The sequence below is a fragment of the Thrips palmi genome, unplaced genomic scaffold (assembly GCF_012932325.1).
Source record: "Thrips palmi isolate BJ-2018 unplaced genomic scaffold, TpBJ-2018v1 HiC_scaffold_10, whole genome shotgun sequence".
In the NCBI taxonomy this organism is placed as follows: Eukaryota; Metazoa; Arthropoda; class Insecta; order Thysanoptera; family Thripidae; genus Thrips; species Thrips palmi.
In genome coordinates this window covers 22,321,465-22,348,885 of record NW_023144621.1, presented here as the reverse complement: position 1 = coordinate 22,348,885, position 27,421 = coordinate 22,321,465, and the positions used below count along the sequence as shown (strand labels likewise).

At 51.9% G+C, this 27,421-nt stretch overlaps 5 protein-coding genes across 7 annotated transcripts in view; 4 read left to right on the top strand and 1 right to left on the bottom strand.

Moving 5' to 3' along the window:
* LOC117645973 overlaps positions 1–11,992 on the top strand; it is a 29,036-nt gene extending 17,044 nt beyond the window's left edge. Inside the window, exons 11-27 of the mRNA XM_034386563.1 lie at positions 3,000–3,231; positions 4,952–5,091; positions 5,168–5,355; positions 5,455–5,552; positions 5,789–6,003; positions 6,474–6,685; positions 6,760–6,857; positions 6,967–7,043; positions 7,235–7,324; positions 7,542–8,046; positions 8,201–8,303; positions 8,390–10,136; positions 10,222–10,326; positions 10,405–10,475; positions 10,544–11,217; positions 11,351–11,661; positions 11,978–11,992. Of these exons, the coding sequence (XP_034242454.1) occupies positions 3,000–3,231; positions 4,952–5,091; positions 5,168–5,355; positions 5,455–5,552; positions 5,789–6,003; positions 6,474–6,685; positions 6,760–6,857; positions 6,967–7,043; positions 7,235–7,324; positions 7,542–8,046; positions 8,201–8,303; positions 8,390–10,136; positions 10,222–10,326; positions 10,405–10,475; positions 10,544–11,217; positions 11,351–11,661; positions 11,978–11,992 (4,881 nt within the window). The remainder of the gene's footprint in view (positions 1–2,999; positions 3,232–4,951; positions 5,092–5,167; positions 5,356–5,454; positions 5,553–5,788; positions 6,004–6,473; positions 6,686–6,759; positions 6,858–6,966; positions 7,044–7,234; positions 7,325–7,541; positions 8,047–8,200; positions 8,304–8,389; positions 10,137–10,221; positions 10,327–10,404; positions 10,476–10,543; positions 11,218–11,350; positions 11,662–11,977) is intronic.
* A 45-nt stretch (positions 11,993–12,037) lies between these two features.
* Positions 12,038–13,378, top strand: LOC117652897. Its single transcript, XM_034398106.1, has 3 exons — positions 12,038–12,425; positions 12,500–12,849; positions 12,934–13,378. Exons 1-3 carry the CDS (start codon positions 12,111–12,113, stop codon positions 13,205–13,207), a joined length of 939 nt encoding a protein of 312 aa, XP_034253997.1. The 5' UTR covers positions 12,038–12,110; the 3' UTR covers positions 13,208–13,378.
* A 589-nt stretch (positions 13,379–13,967) lies between these two features.
* LOC117654147 (DBH-like monooxygenase protein 1) lies at positions 13,968–15,161 on the top strand. Its single transcript, XM_034400356.1, has 3 exons — positions 13,968–14,073; positions 14,256–14,402; positions 14,487–15,161. The coding sequence occupies exons 1-3, from the start codon at positions 14,014–14,016 to the stop codon at positions 14,700–14,702; spliced, it is 423 nt and encodes a 140-aa protein (XP_034256247.1). The 5' UTR covers positions 13,968–14,013; the 3' UTR covers positions 14,703–15,161.
* LOC117654148 (protein kish-A) lies at positions 15,156–16,167 on the bottom strand. Its single transcript, XM_034400357.1, has 3 exons — positions 15,908–16,167; positions 15,579–15,688; positions 15,156–15,502 (listed from the first exon to the last, which is right to left on the bottom strand). Exons 1-3 carry the CDS (start codon positions 15,908–15,910, stop codon positions 15,397–15,399), a joined length of 219 nt encoding a protein of 72 aa, XP_034256248.1. The 5' UTR covers positions 15,911–16,167; the 3' UTR covers positions 15,156–15,396.
* A 6-nt stretch (positions 16,168–16,173) lies between these two features.
* Positions 16,174–27,280, top strand: LOC117654145 (zinc finger RNA-binding protein). Of its 3 annotated transcripts, XM_034400353.1 has the most exons (21): positions 16,174–16,294; positions 16,464–16,658; positions 17,552–17,703; positions 17,816–17,965; positions 18,071–18,217; positions 18,894–18,989; positions 19,064–19,404; positions 19,490–19,660; positions 19,745–19,925; positions 21,709–21,843; positions 21,951–22,188; positions 22,268–22,436; positions 22,514–22,763; positions 22,857–22,995; positions 23,087–23,282; positions 23,359–23,521; positions 24,427–24,533; positions 25,433–25,528; positions 25,606–25,815; positions 25,897–26,041; positions 26,119–27,280. In XM_034400353.1, exons 2-21 carry the CDS (start codon positions 16,609–16,611, stop codon positions 26,175–26,177), a joined length of 3,195 nt encoding a protein of 1,064 aa, XP_034256244.1. In that variant the 5' UTR covers positions 16,174–16,294; positions 16,464–16,608; the 3' UTR covers positions 26,178–27,280. The 3 variants fall into 3 exon arrangements, 2 of the variants coding, with proteins under 2 accessions (XP_034256244.1, XP_034256245.1); XM_034400354.1 differs by lacking the exon at positions 16,174–16,294 and having other exon boundaries at positions 16,470–16,658; positions 19,745–19,853; XR_004588284.1 differs by lacking the exons at positions 16,174–16,294; positions 24,427–24,533; positions 25,897–26,041; positions 26,119–27,280 and having other exon boundaries at positions 16,470–16,658; positions 25,606–25,647.
* Positions 27,281–27,421: the final 141 nt, after the last annotated feature.

Genomic DNA, 27,421 nt, shown 5'->3' with positions numbered 1-27,421 from the left:
CCACACTTTGTCGCGTGTGGCGTGGCCTTTTAATCGGCAAGTTTCGCATTTCGCGATTCAAATGCTAATGGCCTCCAAAGCCTTTGGACCTCATGCGAAAAGCAGTTGCCCGATAAACGACGCGGCCGGGTCTGAATCTCGTCTTCCTTCTCAACAAAAATGGACGGTACAAGACAGTCATTGACTTTATTCCATTTCCCCACACAAACCTCGCCAGGGAAGAAAGGCGACGGGGTGCGAGTCGAACCACTGACCTCCCGTTCTGCCACAGAGCGCGCTCCATTGGCCTCTGCCTGTCGGTTTGAGGTTTGGCCACGCGGCCTCGCAGGGGGCGTGGCGTGGCGGGGCGTGGCGGGGCGGTGCGCATCCAGCGAGCGAATTCCCGGGTAATGGAGTCGTTTCAGGGAGCAGCGTGTCGTTCCAATGACTTGAATGATTGTCTACGCAGCGACCGCAAAACCATATCGCCTGGGATGTGTGGCTGTGGCAGGCTGTGGCCACCCAGGCCGAACTGAAGGGGGAAAAGGCAGCCGCCTTTTCTTTCCTTTCCATTTATTTGATCGTGCACACCGTAAAAACAAAACAGGGCAAACTTTTTTTTTTTCAGAAAATTATTTAACGTCACTAGACAAAATTTTATCACATTCGGATTTTTTGAAGCTTTTAAGATCTTGTTTGATTCGAGTGTAAATCTCCAACACACACACATCGCGCGTAGTACGACGGCTGCCCTGGGGCCAGGGCCAGAGGCAGGGAGGCCCCGTGGGGGTTCGTCGGCACTGGGGGCGGTCCAGCGAGTCCGAGGCAGGCGGCATGAGCCTGGAGGCCTGGACCGAGACCCAGTGGCATTCACATTGACATTTCGCGGCCCGCGGTCCGCAGGTCCGCAGCCCTCGCGGCTCGAGCATTTTTCGCCGCGGGCTGCGCGGGGCTGCGGCGCCGCGGCCACGGCGACCCTTGGCTCCCTTTGTTTGTCGCGGTCAATTAGCCGTCGGGCCGTCAGCCACGCTGGACCGGCCGCTGGAGTCGCTGCAGCCGCCCCAGCGCTCCAGCGAGTTGCGTCGTTGCGACGTATATGGAGCGGCGAGTGTTCACTCACACTCCCAGACTCGTAGATGGAGTTGTTGCTGGGTGTGATACACGGTGTGATACACGGTGTGATGCGCGGCGGGCGGGCCCCAAGCTGATTCCGAGCCCCGTCGCTCTGTCTCTCTCGCACTCGTGGGGCGTCCCGTGCAGGTGCGAGAGAGACAGAGCGCCGATGACGGGGTGGCAGTGTCGTCACCGAGTCTCGGGGAAAGGCCCTGCTCGGCCCTGCTGCTTGAAGGGCCCCGTCCAGCGGAGCCGCGCTGCAGCCCGCCACTTATTGTGTGAGTGAGAGATTAATTCGTAATTTGGGGCTCGGCGCCTCCGTCTGATGCTCGCTGTCCACGCTCCGGTCTTGGCGGCTCGGCGATGACGAAGACACGGTGCAGGCGTCGCGTCGCGGTGTGGGAGAGTCTCTCTCTATCCCCGCGTCCGTGTGTGAGCATCGTAAAAAGGAAGGGGGGGGGGCAATTTGAGTTCGGCGCGAAAACACCGTGTGCACTATTACCGCATTACAGTGCCGACGGCCCATCAAACGTTTTGGTTGGCGAGTGGCCGAGCGGCAGCATTTGCATAGCGGTTATTTGGCGTGGCGTGGCGTGGCATGGCGCGGCGTGGCGCTCGCAGTCCTTGTCCTTGGCGGCAGAGTCCTGCGTCCCGCGGCGCCGCGGCGCCGTGCCGCCAAACATCGGATGCGACCGCAGACCGCCGATGCCCCCCCCCCCCCCCCCCCGCCTTTCCAGGTCTTTCCCCCTCCCGCCTGCCCCGCCGTCGGCAGCGTTAGCGTTATCACCGGAGGACGCCAAGCCATGCGTCAGCGCGTCAGCCACCGGGAGGCTGGTTCCGAGGGGGAGGTGCCGTCGGCCTGTGCCCCTCGCACTTGACGGGACGCCCCGTGAGAGAGAGAGAGAGAGAGAGAGAGACTCCCACTCGGAATCGGCCTGCCGTGCGGCTGCGGTCGGGTGACGGTGGCGGTGACGGTGGCGGTGACGGTGGCGGTGACGGTGGCGGTGACGGGGTCCGCGGGCACGGCGTCGTCCGTCGTCCGCGGGGTCGCGCCGGCCGGCCGGCCTCACCGCGGGTGTAATTGATAAGGATGAGATGATGATGCAGACTTACGGGGATTTATGGAGGCGTTGTGCGTGCCAAACTGCAGCGGCACTGCAAAAAAAAATAAATTAGAAAAACAAAAACAAAAGAAACACGCTGCTGGCGCGCTGGTTGCCTAACTCCGGCGCGCGTTTCGCGTTCCACGCCATTAAAAAGGAAAAGAAAATTAGGCGAGCGAGATGCATCAATCATTGCGTCGTTTTATGGTCACCTTTTTAATCGGCGGAACGGATTATGCGTCCGCCGAGGCGCGACGACGACCCCGCCAGTTACGCAACGCGGCTTACTTGGGAATTTTTCGCCATCTTGCCATCGAAGGCACTGGGGCACGACGTGGTCCCCGAATCCTCTTCCATCCCCACTATGGATGCCCCCTTGTCGGCATGCTCTGGGTTTGTGGGCGTCTACACACGTTGCGTCGCGTTGCGTGCACTGTGTACCTACCTACGCGCGCCTGGAGTACGCATACAGGGTACTACACGCGAGTGTCGCGTATCCGTGCCGTGCCTTGCAGTGCCTTGCAGTGCCGTGCCTTGCAGTGCCGTGCCTCGGGCCGTAAATCGCGGCAGATGAGCAGCCGGCCGACGGCGCGGGCCGCGAGCACTTTATAGTGGCATTTTGTGCAATCCTCTGCCGTGCCGTGCCGTGCCTCGCAGACTTGCCAATGTGTGTTTCGATTTAACTTTGGCATTGACGTTGCCAGAAACATGAAGAGCGCCGGACGACAGATGATGGTGGAGGTGCGCGTACCCGATTCGCTTTGGCAATGACGTTCGGTTTTCTTTCTTTTTTTTTTTTTGCAGGACCACTACTCGCGGCTGACGGCGGGCACGGAGCCCATCCAGAGCTCGCTGCACCGCCACCTGGTGGAGCACATCAACGCCGAGGTGGTGCTGGGCACCATCACCGACCTGCCCGCCGCCGTGGACTGGATCAGGTCCACCTTCCTGTTCGTGCGCGCCAACCGCCACCCCCAGCAGTACGGGCTGGCCGTGGACCCCGGCAACGCGGTCAAGATCAACGCCAAGCTGCAAGGTAGGGCCGCGGCCGCGCGTGGGTTCGAGTCCCGGTGGCGCCGCGGCTGTCGAAGATTTTTTTTTTGTTTTTGCGTTCGTCCTTGTTTGAACATGGTGTTTTCGATGCGGTGCCGTCTTGATCGGCCATTTCCTCGCCCCCTCCCTGTCCCGGTTCCCCTTCCGAGCGATCCTCGGCCTCCAACTACCGACTGTCTCCTGCAGCGCGGCGCCTGCAGCCGTCCCTCGAGGCCTGACTTGGTTCGTGCAGCCCTACCTGGCCACCGCCCGTCCGAGTCGCTTGTCGTAGGACCTGCCAGTGGATTGGTCCCGGCGGTCCTGGCCACACTCCAACAGAGACACTCCACCACCGCAAGCCCTGTGAGTCCCGCGGGGCGTGGCGGGGCGTGGCGGGCCTGGCGGGCCTGGCGGGCCTGGCGGGCCCCTCTGGGCGCGGGACGCTTGGCGGGGCGACATCAGACCAGTCTTTACCTCAAATGGCTTTTTCGTGATGATCTCGGCTCGGCATTATTCAGACAAGCCAAGGCCACTGCCAGCAGGCACTACGTACACGCCGTCCTACGCCAAACCTTCGCGTCATGCGGTGGACGCGGCGGGTTCAACACCCGACCAAAACTAATTTAGGTTTTTCTTTTTTCGTTTATTTTTCATTTACCTCTGACGGACCGAGTGGCCGGTCGCGCCGTCCGGCTTCGCTTTGATACCAAGAGATTCCTACTGACGCTAACGACGCGGTTGGGCCTGAGCAAAAATTATTGTTTTCGCTCTAGCGCGCGCAACACACACACACACACACACACACACACAGACTTGCCGCGGTTGCATGTGTCGCACACCCGCACAAACAGCGGCCAACAAGAGGGCAGGACAGGTCTAGCCAAAGCCTCACCGCACCAACACTCGAATTAATTTGCGGCTGATGCTTCAGGGTCGCGCCTCTAAGAGTGTGTGTGTGTGTGTGTGTGCCGTCGTGTTGAGGGTGTATGCATGTGAGGGTGTGTGTCTGTGTGAGAGTGTATATTGCTTGTATGGCATAATCTTAGCGTCGGTCGTATGCTCCGCGCTCCGCCGCTACGTCGCGCTACGTGGTGATAGTTTATGCATTTCTGGAAGGTGAGCGTCGCCTGGGGGTCACCTGCTGCTGCGGGCCTGCAGCGAGCAGGCAGGTGCACTGTGCTCCCGGCGGCACGACGGGCAAGCACACCGTAAAGGCCGTAAAGGTTGCGGGGGAGGTGGCGGGCCTGACGCGTGGCTGTCACAACGATGACGTCACACGCGCCTTCGTGGTTCTTCCGCAGAGACCGCGGTGCGCGCACTGTATGGTTTGGTGTTCGCAGACATGATGCAGGTGGAGCTGAACGCGCTGGCCCGGCACAAGCTGGTGGAGACCAACGGCATGGCGGTGCGCGCATTGTATGGTTTGGTGTTCGCAGACATGATGCAGGTGGAGCTGAACGCGCTGGCCCGGCACAAGCTGGTGGAGACCAACGGCATGGCGGTGCGCGCATTGTATGGTTTGGTGTTCGCAGACATGATGCAGGTGGAGCTGAACGCGCTGGCCCGGCACAAGCTGGTGGAGACCAACGGCATGGCGGTGCGCGCATTGTATGGTTTGGTGTTCGCAGACATGATGCAGGTGGAGCTGAACGCGCTGGCCCGGCACAAGCTGGTGGAGACCAACGGCATGGCGGTGCGCGCATTGTATGGTTTGGTGTTCGCAGACATGATGCAGGTGGAGCTGAACGCGCTGGCCCGGCACAAGCTGGTGGAGACCAACGGCATGGACGTGCGCGAGACGCCGGCCGGCAGACTCATGGCGCGGTACTACATCGCGTTCCAGACCATGAAGGCCTTCATGGAGGTGAGCCAAGTGCGCCACGCCATCGGTTCGCAAGGCGGCCTGCGGGCTTCGCTCACGACGGTTTCGGGACTTGCAGGTGCAGGGCACCGAGTCTCTGGCCGACCTGCTGGCCGTGGTGGCCAAGGCGGCCGAGTTCCAGGACCTGCAGCTCCGCCACGACGAGAAGGCCTCCCTGAACGCGCTCAACTCGAAGAAGGACGGCGCGCCGGGCCTGCGCTTCCCCATCAAGGGCAGGATCAAGGACCGCGACGCCAAGGTCAACTGGTACGCGTACGCGCCCATCGTGGACCTCTTGCATTTTCTAAAAGCAACACTGAACTGTGTGCCCTCGGGCGAGGCTATACAATGAATTCTCTGTTGCAGCCTGCTTCAGGCCCTGCTTGGCGGCCTCCACATCGTCGAGCCCGCGCTGCAGCAGGAGGCAGGCAGGGTGGTTCGCACTGCCGAGCGCTTGACCAAGTGTACGTAGCAGCACGGAGGCGGGGCCGCGCTCTCGCTGCCGGGGCACAGTGTGGAGGCGGCCAAAATTCTGAACGCGTTTTGAGCTCCAGAGTCGCTAAATGGGACTCAAATGGGACGCGTCACCCCACCCATGGATTGCCCTCCGAACGAGGAGTCCATTGGTGCGGTCACACGCTCGGTTCGAGTCCTGTTCAGCCACTGACCGTTTACTAATTTTCAAAGTTTTCACCGCCAGGCCTGAGCGAGGTGGTGCAGCTGTCCGGCCACTACGGCGCGCTGCTCTCCGCCATGCTGCTGCACAAGTGCGTGCGGTGCCAGCTGTGGGAGACGTCCGCGCTGGCCGCCAGGCAGCTGCCGCGCATCGGCCCCGTGCTGGCGCAGCTGCTGGTCTCGGCGGGCAAGACCAGCCTGGCCCTCATCGCCAGCAGCAACCCCCGGGACCTGGAGCGGGTAAGGCAGAGGGCGAGGGGGTTTGCGCTCTCTGAACCTGTGTACCGACTATTACGCTCTATTACGCCACAAATTAATCGGAATTTAGCTAAAAACGGCCTAAAACACACCAAAATTGATAAAATTTTGACAATTTCGGCTATTACCTGACTATTACGCGTATTATTACGCGTGCTATTACAGATAGAGCGAACCGACTATTACGCGAGTGCATACCCCCTCGGCAGAGGGAGTAGGTGCGCGTCCGCCGCGCGGCCCTTGCATTGCGAGTGTTCACCCTCTGGCGCTCTCTGGGCCAGAAGACCGATGGAGGCGGACAAAGTTTTAGAGACGTTTTCAGCTCCAGAGTCGTTAATGGGACTCGAACCGAGCGTGTGACCCCACCAATGGATTGCTCTCCGGACGAGGGATCCGTTGGTGGGGTCACACGCTCGGTTCGAGTCCTGTCTAGCGTCCGCCTTGCCTTCCAGATCGTCAACAGGCTGCCGCCGTTCGGCAACGAGCTGCGCGACGCCGCCGCCGGCGTGCCCAAGCTCACCGTGTCGCTGGAGCGCCACGCCGACAACCTGGGGCTGCAGGTCGACATCGGCAACCTGGACGTGGCGAGCCGCGACCCCCGCCACTGGGTCAACGTGCTCGTCGGCGACAGCGAGAACCGCGTGCTCGTCTGCGATCGATTCCCGTGAGTGGCTGACGTTTGTTGGTGTGCCGGGATGTGAGGAGCCTGTTCCTGACCTTGTTGAATTTGGTGTGCAGCTGCTCCAAGCTGTTCCAGGGCACGTACTCCAACCAGATCGACGTGTCCGTCGTCACGAGCCGCAGCGTCACCGCGCACGTCATGAGCGAGATGTGGAGTGAGTGCCTCTGGCCGCCACTTTCGCGCTTTTATTTTTGATTGTATTCTGTTATGTTTGAAATGGCTTGTTTCACCGACGCCGTCGCGATGGCTTGCTTTCTGTCCAGTCGGCATCGACGCAGAGCAGACTGTTCACCTGAGAGAGCCGTCCCCTGCCCCCGCCGCCAGGCCCCAGCAGCCGCCGGTAGGTCTGCTTGGTTTGCTATGGACTCTGCAGTCTCTTGGCTGATTCCGCGAGAGGCCTCTGTCTCTCTCGCAAGCATGGGACGTCCCCCGTTGGTGGGAGAGAGACAGACCGATAGCCGCGCACTGGCCGCTTAATTCACGCCGCTGCGCCTCATGATAATTTGCCGCGCGTTCTTTGTTTCCTTTTAGAAGCAGAGGAAAACATCGTTCATGGACAAGATGAAGGAAGCGGCGAGCCGCATGGACGATACCCCGTCGTACCGGCTCCAAGCGAACCAGGTCGGTGTCAAGGTCACCCCGCCCCCTCCCCGGCTCCCCCGGCGGCACGGCGCCCGGCGGCCTTGCGGTGGCAACCACGCCGTGCTCGCGTGCCCAGCGTGGAGACTATCGCTCGACCCGCAGGCGCCAAGGCGGCCAAGCCCAGCCGGCCGATCAGCGCGACGCGCAAGCCAATGAGTTCGTCAGTGAGCTGACTGGCTGCTTTTAACTTCAACAGGTCCGCGGCGATTACATGTCGCTGTCGCAGCGCCTCGAGCACTTCAAGAAGACGCCGGCCAAGAAGCTGCAGCACGGCGTCGAGGACGACGACCCGGACGATCCTCCATGCCCCGCCACCGGGGCGGCGACGCTGTCAAGCAAGCCGAGCCAAGCTGCGCCGCGAAAGCCGCCCGTCGTCGTGGTGACCCTGGACCCGTGGGACGAGGACAGCGGGGACGACGTCCAGGACGACGTGCAGGTGGTCCCCGACGAGTCCTGGACGCCAAAGCAGGAGCCCGTCGACGCGATCGAGTACTCCTCCTACCCCAACCAACCCACCATCAGGAACTTCTTCAAGCCCGAGCCGCCCGCCTCCCCGTCGCCTCCCTCCTGCAGCACGGCTAACTTCGCCTCGGCGGCGGCGGACGTCAAGGCAGACGCGGCGCCAGCATCGCGCTTCGACCTTGACGACTCCTGGGACCTGGACATCTTGGTGGCGGTGGAGGGGGACACTTTTGTACCGTGTAAGTTTGGGCTTTTATCCGTCCACTGACGTGGCAAACGGGTTCTCACTCTGAGTGCCTCTTTGTACGAATTTCGGGTGGTCGACATATTTGACAGGTTTCTGATTTATTCGCTGGTCTCCGTCTTCTAGTGGTGGCTTTTGCTTTGTTCCAGGTGTCAAGTCGGTTTCCGAGTCCCCCGAAGACTCGACCCCTTATCCTTATCGCACTGACAGGGAAAACTGGGCGGGCTGCTGGGACCCCGATTTGTCCATCGGGTTCGTTGCGGTGTTGTCGTGCATGCTGTATGCGGTGCTGGTTGCTGGTTCTCATGGTGTAGGTAATTCTGGCTTGACTTCTGCAGAATCGACGCCCTTTTGCGCTCCTCGGACGACGAGGCGGCAGCTGACGACAGCGTCGGCGTGGACGACAAGAAGGCCCTCCTCTCCTCCGTCGAGGGGGACCCTCCCGATATCGACTGGTGTGGGGGGAGGGGCGAGCCCGGGGCCCCCGCACCCCTCGATGCCCCACTCCCCGACTCCCTTGTCGAGATGAAAATCGGCTCGGAGAACAACGGCTGGCTGGAGGAGCCTTTCGACCTCAGCGGTCTGGACATCCCCGAAGACTTGGCGGATACCTCCAAAGCGCACCGCGCCAGTCCCCTGCCACAAAAGGAAGAGTTGGAAGGCGACGGGCCGAAAGCTGGCTCTGGAGTAGAAAAGGCTGGAGATACTCTGGAGGACTGGAACCGTGAGCTGGAGGAGTGGAAGAAGAGTGAGCTGGAGCTCGACAACCTACACAAGTTGGCTGTGGCTGGGCCGGAAGATGGTACCGGAGTAGAGAAGGCTGGTGGAGATACTCTGGAGGACTGGAACCGTGAGCTCGAGGCATGGAAGAAGAGTGAGCTGGAGCTCGACAACCTACACAAGTTGGCTGTGGCTGGGCCGGAAGATGGTACCGGAGTAGAGAAGGCTGGTGGAGATACTCTGGAGGACTGGAACCGTGAGCTCGAGGCATGGAAGAAGAGTGAGCTGGAGATCGGCAGCCTAGAAAATTTGGCCAGTGAACCGTGTTGGCTCGGTGAATTGGACGATGCGGCAAGAGATGCGGACCCGAAAGCAGCGGGAGAAGGGTTTCATCTGCTGGAGAGTGGAGCAGGGCAGGATGCAGCGGATGTCTCGGGGAAGGGTGGTCCATACATGCAAGTCCATCCTGTCGAGATGCAAGTGAAGAGTGACGACAGTGCTCCTCACAGCGGATTCGGGGAAGGCCCGCAAGCTCATTCTACCGAGATCCAGGTGAAGAGTGACGACAGTGCCCCTCACAGCGGATTCGGGGAAGGCCCGCAAGCTCATTCTACCGAGATCCAGGTGAAGAGTGACGACAATGCCCCTCACAGCGGATTCGGGGAAGGCCCGCAAGCTCATTCTACCGAGATCCAGGTGAAGAGTGACGACAGTGCTTCCGACATTCGATTGGAAGAAGAATTGCAATTATGTTCCACCGAGATCCCGCGAGTAAAGAGTGATGCCACTCACAGCACATTGGGAGAAGACGTGCAAGTCCATACTACCGAGATTCAAGTGATGAGTGACGAGGAGGGTGTACCGATGGAGGAAGTGGTCCCCTGTCCGCAGGCTGAAGAGTGCTGTCAAGAAGAGAGTGGCCAAGATGCAGGTCCGAGACCAGTGGCATCCGGAGAGTGCTGTCAAGAAGAGAGTGGCCAAGATGGGAGTCCGAGACCAGTGGCATCCGGAGAGTGCTGTCAAGAAGAGAGTGGCAAATATGCAGGTCCGAAACCAGTGGCATCCGGAGAGCGCTGTCAAGAAGAGAGTGGCCAAGATGCGAGCCCGAGACTTCCCGCACCCGGAGAGCGCTGTCAAGAAGAGAGTGGCCAAGATGCGGATCCGAGACCACCCGCTGCGAAAGAGACCCTTGAGAAGGCTGATGTCTCTGAGCCTCTACCAGTGAAACCAACACGCGGGCAGGTAGTCGGCAAGGAATCGCCTCGTCCCGAGCGGCTGGACAACACGCCGCTGAAGGAGCAGGCCCACGGTGAAGAAGGCCTCGGCAGAGGCGTCAAGGAGGAGCATCGCGTTGCCAAAGCCAAGGTATTGTATCCGTAAATAAGCCATGTCTTTGACGAAGCGCGTGCTGTTTTCAGTTTTCTGCTTTTGACATTCTATTTCTTAAAAGGTACTACCATTCGACGTCACCGTCAAGAGGCCGAGACTGTTCGAGTCCGAAAGCAAGGCAGCCAAGTCTTCTTCCCCGACATCGAACCACCGAAAAGAGATTCAGGTCACTCCTGCGTGTTCTCTTTTCTCCGTTGCATGGTTACTTACCTGCAGGTAAACTAAATTTCAATTTTTAACTCAGCTGGTGGTACCGGATGGCCCCGATGCAGGCAACGCACCTCCCTTACGACCCGTGCCTCACCGAAGCCAAACGTAATTTAAAATAGCTTTTTTCTTAAAGTTTAGGACCAATGTCATTGTTTGTAAACTGAGTGATTCAGGTTGCAGGCAGCTGTGGCCGCAGTGCGCTCGTCTGACTCTCCCCTGATCAAGATCCGGAAACAGGACCCACAGTCCCAGGGCACTGTGCAGCTCAAAGACGACACGATAGCCAAGCTGTTGGCTGACTGGTCGAGCAGGCCTCAGGCCAAGAGAGTGACCACCAGCGCGCCAAGCAAGCTCTCAAAGGCCATGCCACTGCTCGCTGCCGGGCGGCAGACCCCGCCCCCCGCCGCCCCCATGCTGCACGGGGTGGTCCACTGTGGCGGTGCGAGACGCACCGCGGCAGGCACCGTCACCACCGCTCCTGCCGAGGACAAGCAGGACGACTTCCTGGAACGCATCCTGAAGGAGGACTGCCCGCGCCGCCTGCAGGGCATGCTGAGCAACGGCAAGGAGGTGAGGCCCTTCAACACGGAGCGGCTGAGGGCGGCGGGCGTCGCGAGGGCCGAGAGCTGTGTGTTCAGCAAGCAGCTGGGCAAGCAGCTGGCCCAGGCGGTGGCGCCGACCATCAGGCCCATCATGGACACCTGCAGGGCGCCCGGCGAGCAGGCCGCCTGCCGCCGCGGGCCTTCAGCCACCTCCTCGGACGGCCAGGTTGCCACCTCGGCCACCGGGACTGAGTGCGACGACGCAGAGACGGCGCGAAGGCCATCTCCGTTTGCAGCCCCCCAAGGTTAGTGCATAACAGCACCGCACTGAACCGGCCGCGCTTCATCTCAGACTCAAATAACAAGTTGCTGCGAGGAAGCGTAAGCATCTCTCAATAGGGACTTTTTTTGTTTTTGTTTACAACAATTGAACCACAGAGAAGTCAGCCAGCGGTTCCCCGCCCCGCAAGAAGGCCGCCGTGGCTCCAGCAGCGCAAATGCCAGCCGTAGCAGCGTCCCCCAGCACCAACACGGACCAGCCCACACCGGCCGCCCAGGGCGCCCAGGCCCCGGACTGGTTCGACCGTCTCCTCAGCCAGCCCCTCACGGCTTTGGTGCGCCGCCCCACCGGCCTGCTGGGCCTGAGGGGCACGGCCAAGCGCAAGGGGGACGCCAACGCAGGCAGCGCCGTGGTGTTCAAGAAGCCCACGGTGCCCAGCGTGTGGCAGCAGATGGCAACGCAGCCTCAGGTACTTGTCTCTTTGGTTTCATTCCGTTCGGCATGTCGAGACCACTTTGTGTACTGTGTGCCCCTGCAGGCTCCGCCGCGTCCGTCGCAACCCGTCGGCAGCGCGGGCAGTGCCATGGGCATGCGTGGGGCCATCAGCGCCACCGCAACGCGCACGCCCCCGGCCGCACCAACGCCGCCCGCCGCGGCCACGTTGCCGCCGTCCGGGAGTCGGGGTTCGTCGTGGACCAGGCCTGAGGGGTGAGTGGCAAGGGCGTTCACTGCCGGGGCCTGAACCGGAGCAGGCGCCCAGCAAGGATTCTCCTTTCCTGTTCCAGGGGTCCCAGCCTTGAGGTCCGTGGGGATGAGTTTAACTTCGGCCGTGGGTTCGGCGAGGACGTCCACTTCGCGGCCTTCCCCCGCCAGCGAGACGGGGAGCACAGCGCCCGGCGCGCGGCACCCTCCCGCGGCATGGGCTGTCAGGATGTCTTCGGCGAGTTGGACAACCGGGACGTTCTGGACTCCCCACCGCGCCGGCACAGGCGGCACCTCTCAGACGGGCACGACGTGTCGGGCCAGTTCGGCACACTGGACTCTCCGCCGCGCCGGCAGAAGCAAGGGCGCAAGCGGCACCGCGCAGCCTGGCACGACGCGCACGACGCGTCTGCCTTGCGACTCCCGCAGGCTCCGCAGGCCGACGAAGAGGAGGCTCTATCGCCGGTCCGTCAGAGAGACTTCTCCGGTCTCCTGGACGACGACACTCCGCCCTCGGCGTCGAGCTTCCAGGTGAGGTTCGGCGTCCTCGCGGTAAGGAGAGGTTTGAGAAGGCTTTCTCGTGTAACGTTGGTTAAAATTTACAGTACCGTGACCGCCCATGCGATGATCGCGAGGATGAGCTGAGCTTTGATCAGCGACACGCTTCCTCGTCGTTCGAGGAGGGCGGCCACGAGAGGGACTTGTTCGACGAGGACGGCGACGACGGCGACCTGTGGCGCGAGTGCCCCACGTCCGCCTCGCCTCCGGGGTCCCCCGAGTTCTCCATTCCCCGGCGCGACGACCGATTCCCGCGCCACCAGGACTCCCCGGGCGAGGACGACCGAGAGGACGGCGCCTCGTCGCCGATGGCGTCTTTCTGGGCGCGGAGAGGGTCGCCGTCGTACAGCCCGGCGCCGCAGCGCGCCTTCAACTGGCGGCCTTCTCTCTCCCCCAGGTAGGCCACCGCGGCCACCGCTCGTCAGCTTCGCCCTGTTGCTCCTTCTGACGAACCGTCTTTGTCTCTCTCGCTCGTCGCCAGACTATCCAGGGGCCGCGACGAAGACCCCTTCGCCTACGTGCCGCAGTCCACGCTGCTGGCGCCGCGCGGGGAGGACGAGGACGGCGACGCCAGCAGCGCCAGGTCAGCGTGCTGCACGTCCCGATCGCCCCGCGGAGCGCGCTCTCGGCGGCCGCCGCCCCCGTCGCCGGCCCCCTCGCCGGCCGTCAGCGGCAAAATGATCTTGTGCTTGTCGCCAGCCGAGCGGAGCACGCCCCCACCCAACGTGTCCAAGTGGCACGGCTACATGGGCTAGCCGGATCCCCGACACATTTATTTCCTCAATTCAAATTGACTGTTGAGTTTTAAACTGTTATTTTTATCTTTCGTTTATTTTTCATTTTTTGTTAAAGTTTGATTTAAAATATTGATCCATTTACAGTGTTGCTGTTATTGTTTAATTCTAATGAAATCCGTACATAACTTAGCTTTGAATATTGTTTTACTTTCGATCCTCAAGATATCCTGATTCTCCGTTAACTTGTTTTGAGGTTTTGAATCACCCAGTTCCTCTCGCAGTTTTACGAGGCCCGCGTTTTCGTTGCCCCTGTCCGCGGTGCCCTTGGCTCCCTGCTGCCGCCCCGCCGCCCCTCGAAGGCCATCGTCGTGGTGGTCGCTGTGGGGCGGAGGAGAGGCGCGGAGAGCAGGACTGAGAGATCCACTCCATGCATCGACCCAGGGCCCAGACGCGACCGGGAGCGCTTTCACAGCTTATGCCTGATAATGCCGTCCGAGCCTCCTCTTCGGCTGCTTGGGCGCGAGGCTTGGGCGCGAGGCCAGACGAGGCTGAGCGCCATGCCCGTCCACACGGGAGGGCGCGGCGGACTCCGGCGCAGCATGCAGGTCTGCGTCGTGCTGGCCGTGGCCATGACCAAGGCCATGACCCTGCCCGTGGCGCTTGGCCGTGACGACGCGTGGCAGTTCGAGCAGCGCCTGGACCGGGACGGCGTGGTGGTGCTGCGCTGGAACGCGCTGGACAAGCTGGACGCCGTGCTGGTGCTGGAGGTGGCGGCCCGCACGCGAGGCTACGTCGGCCTCGGCCTGTCGCCCTACACCGGCACCATGGCGGGCGCGGACCTCGTCATGGCCTGGGTGGACGACGCGGGCGCGGCGCATGCAAGGGTAAGTGGAGGCCTCGGTGCCGTACTGAGTCTGCTCGGCTTCGCTAGCTTCGCGCCCGGAAGGTAGGCAGCCACTCCTGCCGCTGCGGTGCGCGGGCTGGCCCGCCCTGCCGACTGCAGGCGTTCACACACAGTAGTCCCGCCGGTGTGGAATGGAATTTGCCGCTGTCTGCTGCCCTGCAGGACTACTGGGCGGACCAAAACGGCTCGCCCACGCTGGACAAGGCCCAGGACTGGGCGGTGGTGGGCGCTCAGGAGAACGACACTCACACCACCGTGCGCCTGGCGAGGCCGGTGCACACAGGCCACGTCATGGACGTGCAAATCCAGGCAAGAATGACTCTTTTTCCCGGCATGGATTCACGAAGCTTCGCGTAGTTGTTTCTCAACCCTGCCTCCGACGTCTTCGACCAGCCGGGGCCGATGCGGGTCATCTTCTCGTGGAGCGGCGCGGACCCCGGCCGGACGCCGCACTACCACGGCAAGGAGCAGCGCGGCGTCAGCGAGGTGTGCCTGCTGTCGGTGTCGGCGGCCGCGGTGCAGCTGGAGCAGCGCTCCCCGCCGGCCTGGAGCCTTTGCTGGAGCCTGGCAGCGCTGCTCCACGTCTTGCGAGCCTGGCGGCACCCATGACGTGGCCCGTGACGTGGCCCGTGGAGGAAATGCAACGGGCAGCCCTTCGCACGTAGAGGCCTACAGTCCCACGTCAGACTTTAGGACTCCATTCGCCCGCTACCACTCCGGCACCACCGCTCCGAGTTGTCGCTCCCGGGGCGCAGCGCGCAGCCGCGCAGCACAGGTGGGACACGGAGAGGCAGACGTTGACTATGCTGGCGGAGCTGGCGGCTATACCCCAGGCACGGGGGATGGTCAGAGCACTGCAGCGGGGGGTATCGCTCGCCCACTCAGTGCCAAAGCCCTGCTTACATCTGTCTCATGCGGATTGTTTAAAAAATTATCACTGCAGTTTAACCTTGAGTGTCGTCAAGGTCTATTGTCAAATCCTTTTCTAGAAGAAAGCAGGAGAAGTTTGTCTGACAATCACAACTTTGAGATTGATATACTGGAAAATGAATTAAAGAAAGGTTTGTTTACGTCAACAGATGTAGCTTTATTATTCTTCTGATTTTTGCTTTCATTTTTTTCATCACAGTACGCTCAGGACAAATGCAGTTAATTTAAGTATCTTGACAGAGCCAAATGTGTTTTCAAATTTTAGTAAAAAATGGTAAGCAGATGCACAAAAATATGATAGTGATAACATTTTATGATGATATAATGACAAAACTTAGAAATTGGAAACAAATTTAATAAACAGTTACAATAATTATGACCAAAATAGGATGCTGAGTGCCATTATGACGCAAGAGGCTGCTACGTAGGGACTCTTTCTTTCACCAATTCTAGCACACTTCCAAAATGTTCCAAGAAACCTGTAAAAATAATAAATCTTAAGCCGAAATTCCTGCCACACTTCAATAAGTTCATTAGGATTGAAATTTCACATACCCAACTTTGTTTCTATCAAGTATACTTGGAAATAGTGAGCGAATGTATGCACACGTGCATATCACTAGCAGTACTACAGTTAATAAACTTTGGAAATTAAAGATGGCAGACTGGAAAAGCAAAAGTTCAATTAGAGGTGTAAAAAAGGAACAGAAAGATGTCTTCAGAGTCTTGTGTCATGAACATTTCGACAGCAGCAACCACTCAGTATAACTAGTACGTATGCAACTCTCGTCACACTATCATAAAGTAAAATATCACACAAACATGAAAAACTGGAGATATTTAAAGCAGTTTTGACAAAATTCATGAACAAGGTGAAATCTTACCATCTTGATGACAATGCACCATAAAACAACAGGAAGCAGGAGGTTAGTGAAGAGGGAAGTAAATAAATTCTTCCAATCAACTTATGACACTAGATTCCAAAAATGTCTACTTGGGATTTATTACCAAAATGCACTCAAGCACGATTGGTATTTGCCTTAAATATAACTAAAATTTGAAGTAAAATTTAGGCTAGTCGTTCAGAAATCAACAAAAACAATGGCAACGTTGCGAACCCGGTAACAGCCTTTTAAAAATGAAACAAGCTGCAGCAGACGACGGTAGAGTACTCCGAAGTCAAATCAAGGTCAAAGGTCGAAAAATGACCTGGTCTACGTCAATATTGCCACGTCAAACAATTAACAAAAGAAATGAAAACTTGTCGATAGGTAATTGTGAGTTAGTCTTCAGGTTGAATTATTCGTAAAAGAGGCGTCAGGAAGTGACGTGACATGTCCCATCTGGGACGTCACCATTTCAGCCGGCTAAAAGAAATGAAGTGACCACCGAAATAAAGGCAAACTTCAAGGAAAGATTTTAATTTTTATAAACTGCCAGGACTATGCGGGTACAACGAGGCCCGTGCACTTCTTGTGTCAGACGACCTGTGACGCGTGGAATTTTCCGGAAGTGAATTTGACCCATCTGCCGCAGTGGTGGACTCCATCTTGTTTTGCGGCCCCAGAATTCTTCAGCTGGAAGGATGGCTGCGAACAATTTCTATGGATTCACACATGGAGGGACGCAGTACGGGTTAGTAAACTTCCCTGATCCACTTTAAATTTTACAGTATCCATTTATTTTCAGTCGGTCAAGTCTACCACTTTCTGGGTCCCATGTATACCTAGTTTCTGTTCGCCTGCTGCACCCGGCGTCAATGCCCCTATCCCAGCAGTTCTGTTATAGTAACCCATTTAATTGAGATCACATTGAAAGATGTTGTCAGTAGGAGATATCACGAGAGACAATCATCCTCATTTTATTAAGGTAATGTTTGCAGATTCAACGCCGTCCCAAGTGTATGCATTAGCCGAATCTTCTCTTAGCTCATATTTTATTTTGGATGTGTATTCTTGGACTAGCCTAGGCTGTCCTTGATTCCAGAGCGTTGAATCTATGCACTGCTTTTTCCCTCGTTGGATTCAGTTATTCCCGGAAACAAGCAGCTTTGCACGGTGTATTTGATCATGCATCTATGTGGGCGTTTGGGACCCGAATGGATGGAATGTTGTACATAATCGATATTTTGCTTTTATAGTCTCTTCTCATCGAGCTACTTTGTCATACTACCCCTCTTTTTCACTATGTCTTAAGTTTTCCCAGATTCGAAGTGTCTCAGGGTTTTCAATCGATCATATTTCCATTTTGTACCTGCATTACAATGCCCTGTCAACCGTCTTCATGTCGCTTCTGTGCTCATAACCTCACTTAACGAATGTACGAGTTTCGAGTATGAGAGCATCAAAGCCCTCGAATTACACTTTGTCACCATGATTCTGTGCATCCCCTTGCCACTTCTGGGCTTCTACAACTTGTTGTATGCAGTTTAGCTCAGTGAACCCAGACAACCAGTTGTGTGTTAAAACTTACTGGGTCCCCAATAATTTTCTCTGTTGCTGATAATTTGTTGAACACAATTGTTCCAGCGCGAGTCCTGCGGCTTATCAAAATGCCCAAACGCCCTATGCGGTGACGCCTGCTGCCACTGCACCCACATACTCTTCACAGCGACCAACTACAGGTTACGAGACTAGTTACCAAACTGCTGCGACCGCAGCTGCCCCAGCTGCATATGCAGGTATGTCATTGTTGGTGTTTACAGTTTCCTGTACCTATAATTCAACATTATTCTTCCTTACTTTTTGCTTGCAAACGTCATGTCTAAAGGGTTGTGCTTTGGTTATTGCTAGCCGTTGGTGCCGGAACCGCTGCTGCGCCCAATTACTCTGATTATGGATATGGCAACCCAGCACAGACTGCGTATAGTCCAGCCAAGACATATTACCAACAGACTACAGCGGCTGCTGCTCCTTATCCAACACCCGAAACTCTTTATCAACGTGAGTGTGAAAGTTGCAAGCAAACCAATCTGGGCTTAGTAAATTAACCCTTGCTATTGTGTTGGAGTGTTAAATTCAGTATACAGCACCACTCGTTCTTTACAGCTCCAGCAAGACAACCAGCACAAGGAGTCCCCAAAGCGCCTGCCTATGCAACCACTTACGGAGCCCAACCAGCGCAGCCAAATGCCACTAACTATGCTTCAAGTTATAACACTCCTGCTGTGGTTCCAGCTCAGCCTAATGCTAAATGTGAGTATTGGACACTACCATTTTGATCATGTTGACTTCTTACTCCGGACAATGGGAAAGGTACATCTCACCCAAACTCATTTGTTTAGCTCACTTAATCCCCAAGCAGATTTTTAACCAGCATAACAATTTTACTGTACTCTTTAAGTTAACTTCTTTTTGATAGGTATTCCATACAAAGCATCAAACATTGATTTTTTAGCTTGTGGTGAGTTCTTAATAAGTTTTTCAAGTGTTTGAACTTTTGAGGTTGGTTTTGCTCTTAACACGATTTTTTTTCCTTGCCACTTATTTAATATGTCTGAAATATTTGTCATTATTGTGGACCTCTCTTCACTTGGTGAACCATAAGTTCAGTTATATTGTCCAAACAGTGTGTTTTGTGAAAGTCATACCGATTTGTCATCTTGTCACGCTGTGTAATTTTGCTTTGTCTTCCAATGTTCTGTTTACCTATGCATTGTGGGACAGTTGTTTCATTAATCCTGCCAACCACTTTGAGTAAAGCTCAGTTCTGTTTGTTCTTCCCTTTCACTGAGTGTCACATTGTTTTTTGTTTTTTTTAAGGCTCCACCTTGGTGCTTTACATTGTGTGTGTTCAATAATTTGCACAACTTTTCTGTTTGGGTCTCTGGATGTTGTTCTGACATTGCCCTTTGGACATTTTTGTTTACAGCTGCATACAGCACTAACCAAACCAACTCAAATGCTGCTTTCACCACCAACTATTCAGCCACTTCAGTGACGAACCAGACTGCACCCAAGGCTAAGCGTAAGTTCTCAATTTTGTTGTTAGGTACTGACTATGTGCTGAATGTTGTTTTTAAAATGTCATTGTCTTTTCAGCTGCAAACGCCACATATTCAAACTATGATGCAGCTGTTTACAGTGCAGCTACTCTGTATGCTGCTCAGCAAACAACAAATCCCTCTGGAACGGCATCTGCTACTGTTGGTCCTGTAGCAGGAACGGGTGTGGCCCAAGGTGCGGGCAATGTTGTTAACAAGTTACAGTCTTCAGGCACAACCAATACTATGCCTGGTGGAAATACATCAACGTGGCAGAATAATTATCGCAAGGGACCTGTCGGTGGTGGACTGAAACGATCATTCAATCCTAAGCAGCCTCCTAAACAGCAGCAAGTTCACTATTGTGATGTTTGCAAGATCAGTTGTGCTGGCCCTCAGGTACAGTTGTAGTTGTGGCTTAACCTTGGCTACAGTTTCTATTGTGTGTTGTAGCACTTGGTGATGTGAGTTGTATTTGTTACAGACTTATCGAGAACATTTGGAGGGTCAGAAGCACAAGAAGAAAGATGCTATGCTGAAAGGAGGTGCAACAACCACCAATAGCCAAAATGCTTTGAAGTGCGAGCTCTGTGATGTTGATTGTACTGGCTCTGATGCTTATGCTGCGCACATCCGTGGTGCAAGACATCAGAAGGTTTGAATTCAGTTGATTAAGATCCAAGTTTCTGTCTACTTTTCAAAACCTTTCTTACTCCTCATTCTATTTTCCATTAATCAGGTGGTTAAACTGCACACGCGATTGGGAAAGCCGATACCCTCGACGGATCCGGTTGTTCAAGGGAAAGTAGGAACCAGTGCCAAGGTCGCCGCATCAAATTCTAACTCAGGTACACCAGCCAGGAAGCCTGTGGCAATTGCCAATCCAACCTCAACTACACCAAAGATCAACTTTAATCCTTGTAAGTAATGAGTGCTCTTTATCCCCAATTTCAAGACTCCCTTAAGTAGTAATGTCACTGTCATTGGTAGCTTCTTTGGTGGCTGGGAGGCTGTAAACTACAAAACTTGTTTTTCGGAAGTGAATGAAGTGCATGAGAATTTCATTCAAATCTCTAAATTGTAGCTTGAATTCTGTTTGGTAATGGTTGTCTCCTAAGTCAATTACATTGGTTCTCTGATATGCTGGGCACTCTTTACATGTTCCTTCTGTTAAAGTTGGTCTTTAGTAGGTAAGTTGTGTACATGGTCCAAGATCATTAGAACACTAACAAACAATTCCTGGCATACCACCCCACACCCTAGTGTACTGTAGTCAACATGCTTAATTAGTAATGTACGTTATGCGCACTGAAGCAAATCCAAAGTACAATCTGTTATGCAATCAAACTGAAGTACTTTGTTATTTTATTCACATGAATGAAACAAATAATCATTGCACCAACTATCAGTCTTTTGATCAAGGTCTCAAATGTAATTCATGTTAAATTTGATCTTATGCCTTTCTGATGTAATTATTGATGATGAGACTAAGGTTCTTCTTCTTGATCTTGTTACAGTCTGCTTGAGTGAGTTCTTTGCTCCTGCAGTGCATGTATCTTGCTGTATCTCAGTCCTTTGTAGATTGTCTTAGACTCTGACCTTAATCTAACTTTTGTATCTGATGTGATGATTGATGACGAGACAGAGATTTATTTTGCGCTTTTTACAGTCTGCTTGAGTGAGTTCTTTGCTCCTGCAGTGCATGTATCTTGTTGCATTTTAATCCAGTGTTGATAATCTTAAACTCTGATCAGATTGTCAATGAATATTTATCTTTTTTGTTTTCTGACATGATGATTGATGACGAGACTGAGGTTATTTTGCTCTCTTTACAGTCTGCTTGAGTGAGTTCTTCACTCCTGCAGTGCATGTATCTTGCTGCATCTTAATCCAGTGTTGATAATCTAAAACTCTGACCAAATTGTTAGTGTAGATTTTAACCTTATTTCATTCTGACATGATGATTGATGACGAGACTGAGGTTATTTTGCTCTCTTTACAGTCTGCTTGAGTGAGTTCTTCACTCCTGCAGTGCATGTATCTTGCTGCATCTTAATCCAGTGTTGATAATCTAAAACTCTGATCAGATTGTTAGTGTAGATTTCAACCTTATTTTATTCTGACTTGATGATTGATGACGAGACTGAGGTTATTTTGCTCTTTTTACAGTCTGCTTGTGTGAGTTTTTCACTCCTGCAGTGCGTGTATCTTGTTGCATCTTAATCCAGTGTAGTTAATCTTTAACTCTGATCAGACGCTGTAGTAACAATTTGTTTTTACCTCTGTTTTTTGTTTTGTCTCAATATTACAGTACAGTTCCTCCTCTATTGCTCTTTTTTGCATGCATTTTCTCAACTGAATGCGATGGATATTGTAATCATGGCTTCTTTTGAGTATGGTTTGAATTCCGTTTACGTATATTATATTTTGGGCCCAGTTAATTGAACTGGTAGAGCTTTTTCTCTTGAAATTTTGTTCGGAGGGTTGTGTCTTCTTGGTTCTTTCTTAATAGTGCTATCAATTTTGTTCTGACTGAACTTAAACCAACCGCTTCCCTTCGTCTGTTCTCCTGTATTTCTCCCAATTTGTAGTTTGGCTCTTAATTGGCATAGTTTTTCTGGTTGGTGTATTGTCTTTCTGGCCCCTTGTTTGTTTTCTTGATCGATGCAAGTATATCTTGACTGATGTTGTTTTTATTCTCAGCTGCTAATTCATCTGCATCTGCTGCCGCTTCATCTTCTGGAAATGTTGAGGCTAAAGAAGATGATGATGAAGTGGTGGACAAAGATGTCCAGCCTGTTGGTCAAGATTATATTGAAGAAATAAAAAATGAAGAAGGTATGTTTTTATGATAAGACACAGAACCTCTTGCACAAATACGCAACCTTGTGTGTGGGCCCTTCTCTCCCTCTCTAACGAAAGTACTTTACTTGTCCGTTTTACAGGGAAATCTACTTCATTCATGTGCAAACTATGCGAGTGTCGTTTTAACGATCCCAATGCTAAAGAAATGCACATGAAAGGCCGTAGACATAGACTTCAGTACAAGAAAAAAGTAAATCCTGAGTTAGTGGTTGAAGTGAAGCCTTCTCTGCGGCAACGGAAGGGAATGGAAGACAAGCAGCGTCGTATGCATTTCAGAGAGGACTTCATGAGGCGACGCGATGAAGAAAGGATGCGTGGGTGAGTTGAGATGAACTATAAATGTCTTTGTTTGTTTTATTTATTCTGTTTTAACTTACTTTATTTGTTCTGATTTCAGTATGATGATGGAAGAGGAAGAACGTATTTACTGGGAGGAGAGACGGAGGTATGAAGAGGAAATGGAGTACTTCGAATGGGTCCGGCGGTTCGGTCGGGATCATCGTCCTCTAGGTCCTCCGGGTCCTCCCAGATTCGGTCCCCCGGGTCCTGGCATGATGATGCCTCCCGTGAGTGTTCTGCCTCACCTAAATTAGATGGCCTCACCCGAATCTACCTATTTAACACCTTGCATTATCCCTTACAGTTCTTTGGGCCAAACCCGATGAGACGCCCAGATTCAATGGAAGACCGCCATGTTCTGGCTCGTCACACGGAAATATATCCTAGCGAAGAGGAGTTGTCCGCTGTACACAAGATTGTCTCACATTCGGAGAAAGCTCTGAAGTTTGTATCAGATCACTTGACTGAAATTTCTCAAGCTGCTGGAACCAAACCTGGTGCAAAGCCGGCAACAAAACCAGTCCAAGCTAAAACCCCTACCATTGTTAAAACAGGTACGCATTATTGATATGTCGTTGGGCTAAATATTATCTAATCTCAGAAGCAATCCTAATAAGGTTTCTTTTCTGTATTCAAAAAATGTGTAGAATCGGGTGCATCTCCATCTACATCTGCACCTGCTCCAAGCACCCCTCCAACACCAACCGCCACTCCAGCAGCGTCCGCTGGCACACCACCTGCAACCAAACCTGTTGTTAAGAAAGAAGATGGCAGTGATGGCAGTCTGTAAGTGCCGTGGTTCGTGCCATCTCTCCAGTTCTTCGCTTCATGTTTTGTTTTGTTTTTTAAATTTGTTTTCTTGTTTCCTGTGTCTCAGGTTTTCATTCCAGCAAGGAAAGGAAGAGGGATCAACTGGGCATCGCTTGCTGAAAGGCGTGATGCGCGTCGGCTCTCTTGCAAAGGGCCTTTTGCTTCATGGTGACACTTCTGTGAACCTTGTTGTCTTGTGTGCAGAGAAACCAACAAGGACTTTGCTGTATAAGGTTTCAGAGAACCTGCCAAAGCAGCTGCTGGTTAGTCATAATGTCTGACTCACTACATCAGGGTTTTGGTCTTGGTTTTGCTCCAACTGTTTTCTTGTTTGTACAGATTGTTGCTCCAGAAGACAAATACAGTGTGAAATGCAAGCCTGAAGATGCTGCTCTCGTTGTGATTGGCGCCAAAGAGCCTCACATTACTGTTACCATCACTCTAACTTCACCCGTCATGAGGGAACAGCTTGTGGCCCCTACTCCCAGTGAGGCAGCTGGTGGTAAGACTAGTGGTTGGGATTCTGTCAAATCGAACTGGTCACTGGTTCTTTCTTCCCTTTTTTACCTCTCTTTTCTTAAATGAGAGGAGTAAGGACTTGTCTTTTATAATGTAGTGCGATCACAAAACGTGAGCTTTATTTTATCTTCATTGGTTTGACATTTTGAATTTTTTCTGGGGTATACCAGGAAAGTATCAGTGGCAATGTTCTAAGGAATAGTAAAATTCTGTGGAAAGTTTATTTTCTGAGCTTTTTCTATGTGGCTGCTCCTGTGTATTATGTCTAGCCTTTCTTCTTGTCTTAACCGCTGTTAGTTACATATTCACTTTTCTTTATTTCATGTGAGCTTGTGCGGCCTTGTGAAAAGTAATGATGGTATACATGGTCATGTAAATTCTTTTCACATGAGCAGTACAAGTTTTGTCTATTTAATTTTATTTTAAGAGATATTGCTTGGGTTGCCCTAGTTGTTTGCATTTGAATTCATTTAATTGTGACTGCAATGTGCAGTGTAAACTGCTTTCATACTTTACACTGTATATTCTGTTAAGGTTTCTAGGTGTGCCTCCAAACAACTCGAGCTGGGGATTCAAGGATTTTTGATCATGAGGGTGTAAAGCAGTCCCCCATCAAATCTGTTCTTCCCACACAATGTTTATTAATGAGTGACATATGTGTCTTAAATTTCCTCACTTTCTTGAATTAGCAAAGAGAGAGCTTGGGTCAGTTTTTAACTTTGTGGGAATGAACCATGATGTGGGATTGCTCTACCAATGTGGTGATGGATGGAGAAGGGCCAAGCACCACTGGTTCTTGGTGTATGGTGCTTCTGCCCATGGTCAAACACCCTTAGCCTGCGTGTCTGCGTGTCTGCGGGCATTGACTCAGTTTGTTTGTCCGGTCAGACTCAGCTCAGGCAGCGATTGTGAAGGTGAAGGACCCCCCAGACGTGCTGGACAAGCAGAAATGTTTGGAGGCTCTTGCCGCCCTGAGGCATGCCAAGTGGTTCCAGGTATCTTACTACTTCCTGCCTCACCATGGTTGACTACTCACTTTTCAGCCTTGTTTAGTCAACAATAGTTAATCCTTAAGCTTAGTTCAGCCTTGTCATTGTTGGTTTCTTTTCACTCCTTTTAAAAAAAGCAAACTTATCTTATTATATTTTAAATCACCTCATGATGCACTATTGCTCTTTGCCATGTTTTCAATTCATGCATAAATTCAGTTCTAGACGTAGGTTTTTAGTTGAACTAAGCTTATGGAAATGTCAGTTATTAATTGCGAAATTGGCACACATTAGCTAGTTACACAAATTTCTATTAACCTTATTATAAGATAGTGTCATGATTTTGTCTGTGGCTTGGTAACAGCACATTCTGATTTTACTATGAAGGCAGCTTACCATAGTTGCTATCTTTTTTCAATTACCAATTTTCCTGATGATTTTTTTTTAAATACATTTTTTGGTCTCTTGCATTATTACCTTTATTATGGAAGACATGTGTTCTGCTTGTGCAGTTGTGTGTCATTTTCTTCATTGTATTCTTATTTGAATACCCCCCATGCCACTGTTGCTTTTTATCTCCTCAATACTTGAGGAGTTGTATTGGAGCAGTGTTGCTTACTTTCACAAGGCTGAAAGGTAGATAAAAAAAGCAAGCCATGATAATGCAGTCGCACTTTCGCACTGTCTCTGAATTTTTGTTGAACACTGCATGGTGTTACAAAGGAAGCAATTGTCTTCCATATAACAGATTTTTTTTGTAAGGCATTTGCCAGTATGTTTGCGTAAAATTAAATGCAGTAACTTTTATATGAACGGTGCGAAGTTGAGTGGAGAGTAAGTTGAGGGTGTAGGACTCGAAAGTTAATGCTTTGACTTTTTCTAATGGATTTTCACAATAATTTCAGGCTAGAGCAACACAGCTTCAGAGTTGCGTGATGATTATTCGCATACTACGAGACTTGTGTCAGAGAGTTCCCACCTGGGCGCCTCTTCACAATTGGGTATGCATCTCTGGCCACTGTTGATTAAGTTACATATAGGAAGGATCTACTTATCTTAATCTTATCTTTTTTCTTAGCCGATGGAACTTCTTGTTGAAAAAGTACTAAGTTCATCACCACCTCCACTAAGTCCAGGAGAAGCACTAAGAAGAGTCATGGAAGCTTTAGCATCAGGCATCATGCTGCCTGGAGGCCCAGGATTGATGGATCCATGTGAGAAGGAACCAGTCGATGCTGCAGGCTTGTTGAACGCCCAGCAACGGGAAGATATCACTGCTTCAGCACAGGTTTGTTCAAGAAAGTGTTAAAAAATTAAACATCTTGGAAACTTTTTAAAATTTTTATCTTGGCAAATTATCTTCTTTCAGCATGCCCTTCGTTTACTTGCCTTTAGGCAAGTACACAAAGTCCTAGGGATGGACCAGCTACCGCCCAACAAGTTTGTTAGAAACCGGCATGTAACTCGCAAACGCAGAAGAGAAGGAAGTGGCGGTGAAGGCAATGATTCAGAGGGTAGGTAGATGAGAAAAGTCTTCTGGGAGTACCTATGCTCATCTTCAAATGAAATAATTTTTTCTGTTCTGTTTCAGCTGTGGATGGTAAGAAGGATAAGAAGGATGAACCAGTTAAGATGGATACAGACAAATAGAATAATTTCCTTTGTCCAGAAAATTTTATTTCAAGTTGCAATTATTGTGTGTTAAGTGTGAGAATGTGTGCAAATATTTCCTATTGAAATCAAGTTGTTTCTTTACCTTATTATTATAGAAAGTTGTGATTGTGTGTCTGTAACTCTTGTATTCAGTCATTACATAATATTTTGTTGATCTTAAAAGATTTTTTTTCTTTGGTTTGATTAGTGCACTTATTCTCATATGCTTGAGCATTTTTTTTTTATTTTTTTTGTGGTTTGCACACTTGTAACCAGCCAATAAATCACTCAATTTTCCCTTCTCTAGAAAAGCATTCATTGTTATCATATCTGAGCTCTTCACATGGCGTTTCTCTGAACATAATGCAATTCCCACTCTTAACCAGAGTGGAAAATCATCTCTTGAGTTTCGTTCCTCATATTGATTGAGTGTATTAATTGACTTAATGCTATTATTTTGGTGTGCAACCAAATCACAATTTCATTGGAAAAGCTATCTATAAATTTAAAAAAAATAAAATGGTGTGGTGTGTGTGTTGTCATCAACTCAAGCATCTGAGTGAATCATATGTTTTCTAGTAATAATAATTATTGTTTTGTTTGATTTTGTTTATTGAGTGACTATTCTTTCACTGAGACAAGTGTGTCAACCTGAATTTTAGTTTTAATGACCCTTGGTGCTCCAAAGAGCAATTGCTATACTTGCCTTACAAATGTTCGTGATGAACGTTTAGTTAGGAGTAATTTGGTAGTCAAGCAGGAGACTTGTCCATGTCCTACCTGAGATTTGAGAGGTTATCAGATAATTCCCTAAACTCTAATGCTTGGAGGATGCCTGACTTCAAAAAATTTCTTATGCAAATGGCAGAGGTTGCCCATGTTACCAGCTATTTGTTTGTTGAATCCTGTGAAATCCTTATTTTACAATTGCTCTTTGCACCAAATGTTACATTTGTTATAAAGGAATTGAACCAAGTGTCGTGTGCAAATGGGCATGGAATAGGTATGATCACTCTTGCAGTGACCTGTGATTTTATGCATACTAGAAATTAATTGTACATTAAAGATATACCTAGAACAAATAAAGAGTTAAAGTTGAATACTATAGTGATTTCTTTACCCAGATCCTTCTATTGGTGGGCGACGCTCTTGCCGACTACACCTCCGACCGACCGACCGACAATTCATTTTTTGTCTGAGATACTAAGCTCAGGGATGGAGGGACTTCTAACATGACTGAG

Coding starts and splice junctions, on each gene's coding strand:
- LOC117654147 (XM_034400356.1), top strand. CDS start 14,014: ATGGCGGGCGCGGACCTCGTCATGGCCTGGGTGGACGACGCGGGCGCG. Junction 14,074..14,255: donor CGGGCGCGGCGCATGCAAGG/GTAAGTGGAGGC, acceptor GCTGCCCTGCAG/GACTACTGGGCGGACCAAAA. Junction 14,403..14,486: donor TCATGGACGTGCAAATCCAG/GCAAGAATGACT, acceptor GTCTTCGACCAG/CCGGGGCCGATGCGGGTCAT.
- LOC117654148 (XM_034400357.1), bottom strand. Junction 15,503..15,578: donor CTTGATAGAAACAAAGTTGG/GTATGTGAAATT, acceptor TTATTTTTACAG/GTTTCTTGGAACATTTTGGA.
- LOC117654145 (XM_034400353.1), top strand. CDS start 16,609: ATGGCTGCGAACAATTTCTATGGATTCACACATGGAGGGACGCAGTAC. Junction 22,437..22,513: donor CTGGCATGATGATGCCTCCC/GTGAGTGTTCTG, acceptor TATCCCTTACAG/TTCTTTGGGCCAAACCCGAT. Junction 24,534..25,432: donor GGCATGCCAAGTGGTTCCAG/GTATCTTACTAC, acceptor CAATAATTTCAG/GCTAGAGCAACACAGCTTCA.
- LOC117652897 (XM_034398106.1), top strand. CDS start 12,111: ATGGGCTGTCAGGATGTCTTCGGCGAGTTGGACAACCGGGACGTTCTG. Junction 12,426..12,499: donor CCTCGGCGTCGAGCTTCCAG/GTGAGGTTCGGC, acceptor TAAAATTTACAG/TACCGTGACCGCCCATGCGA. Junction 12,850..12,933: donor CGGCCTTCTCTCTCCCCCAG/GTAGGCCACCGC, acceptor GCTCGTCGCCAG/ACTATCCAGGGGCCGCGACG.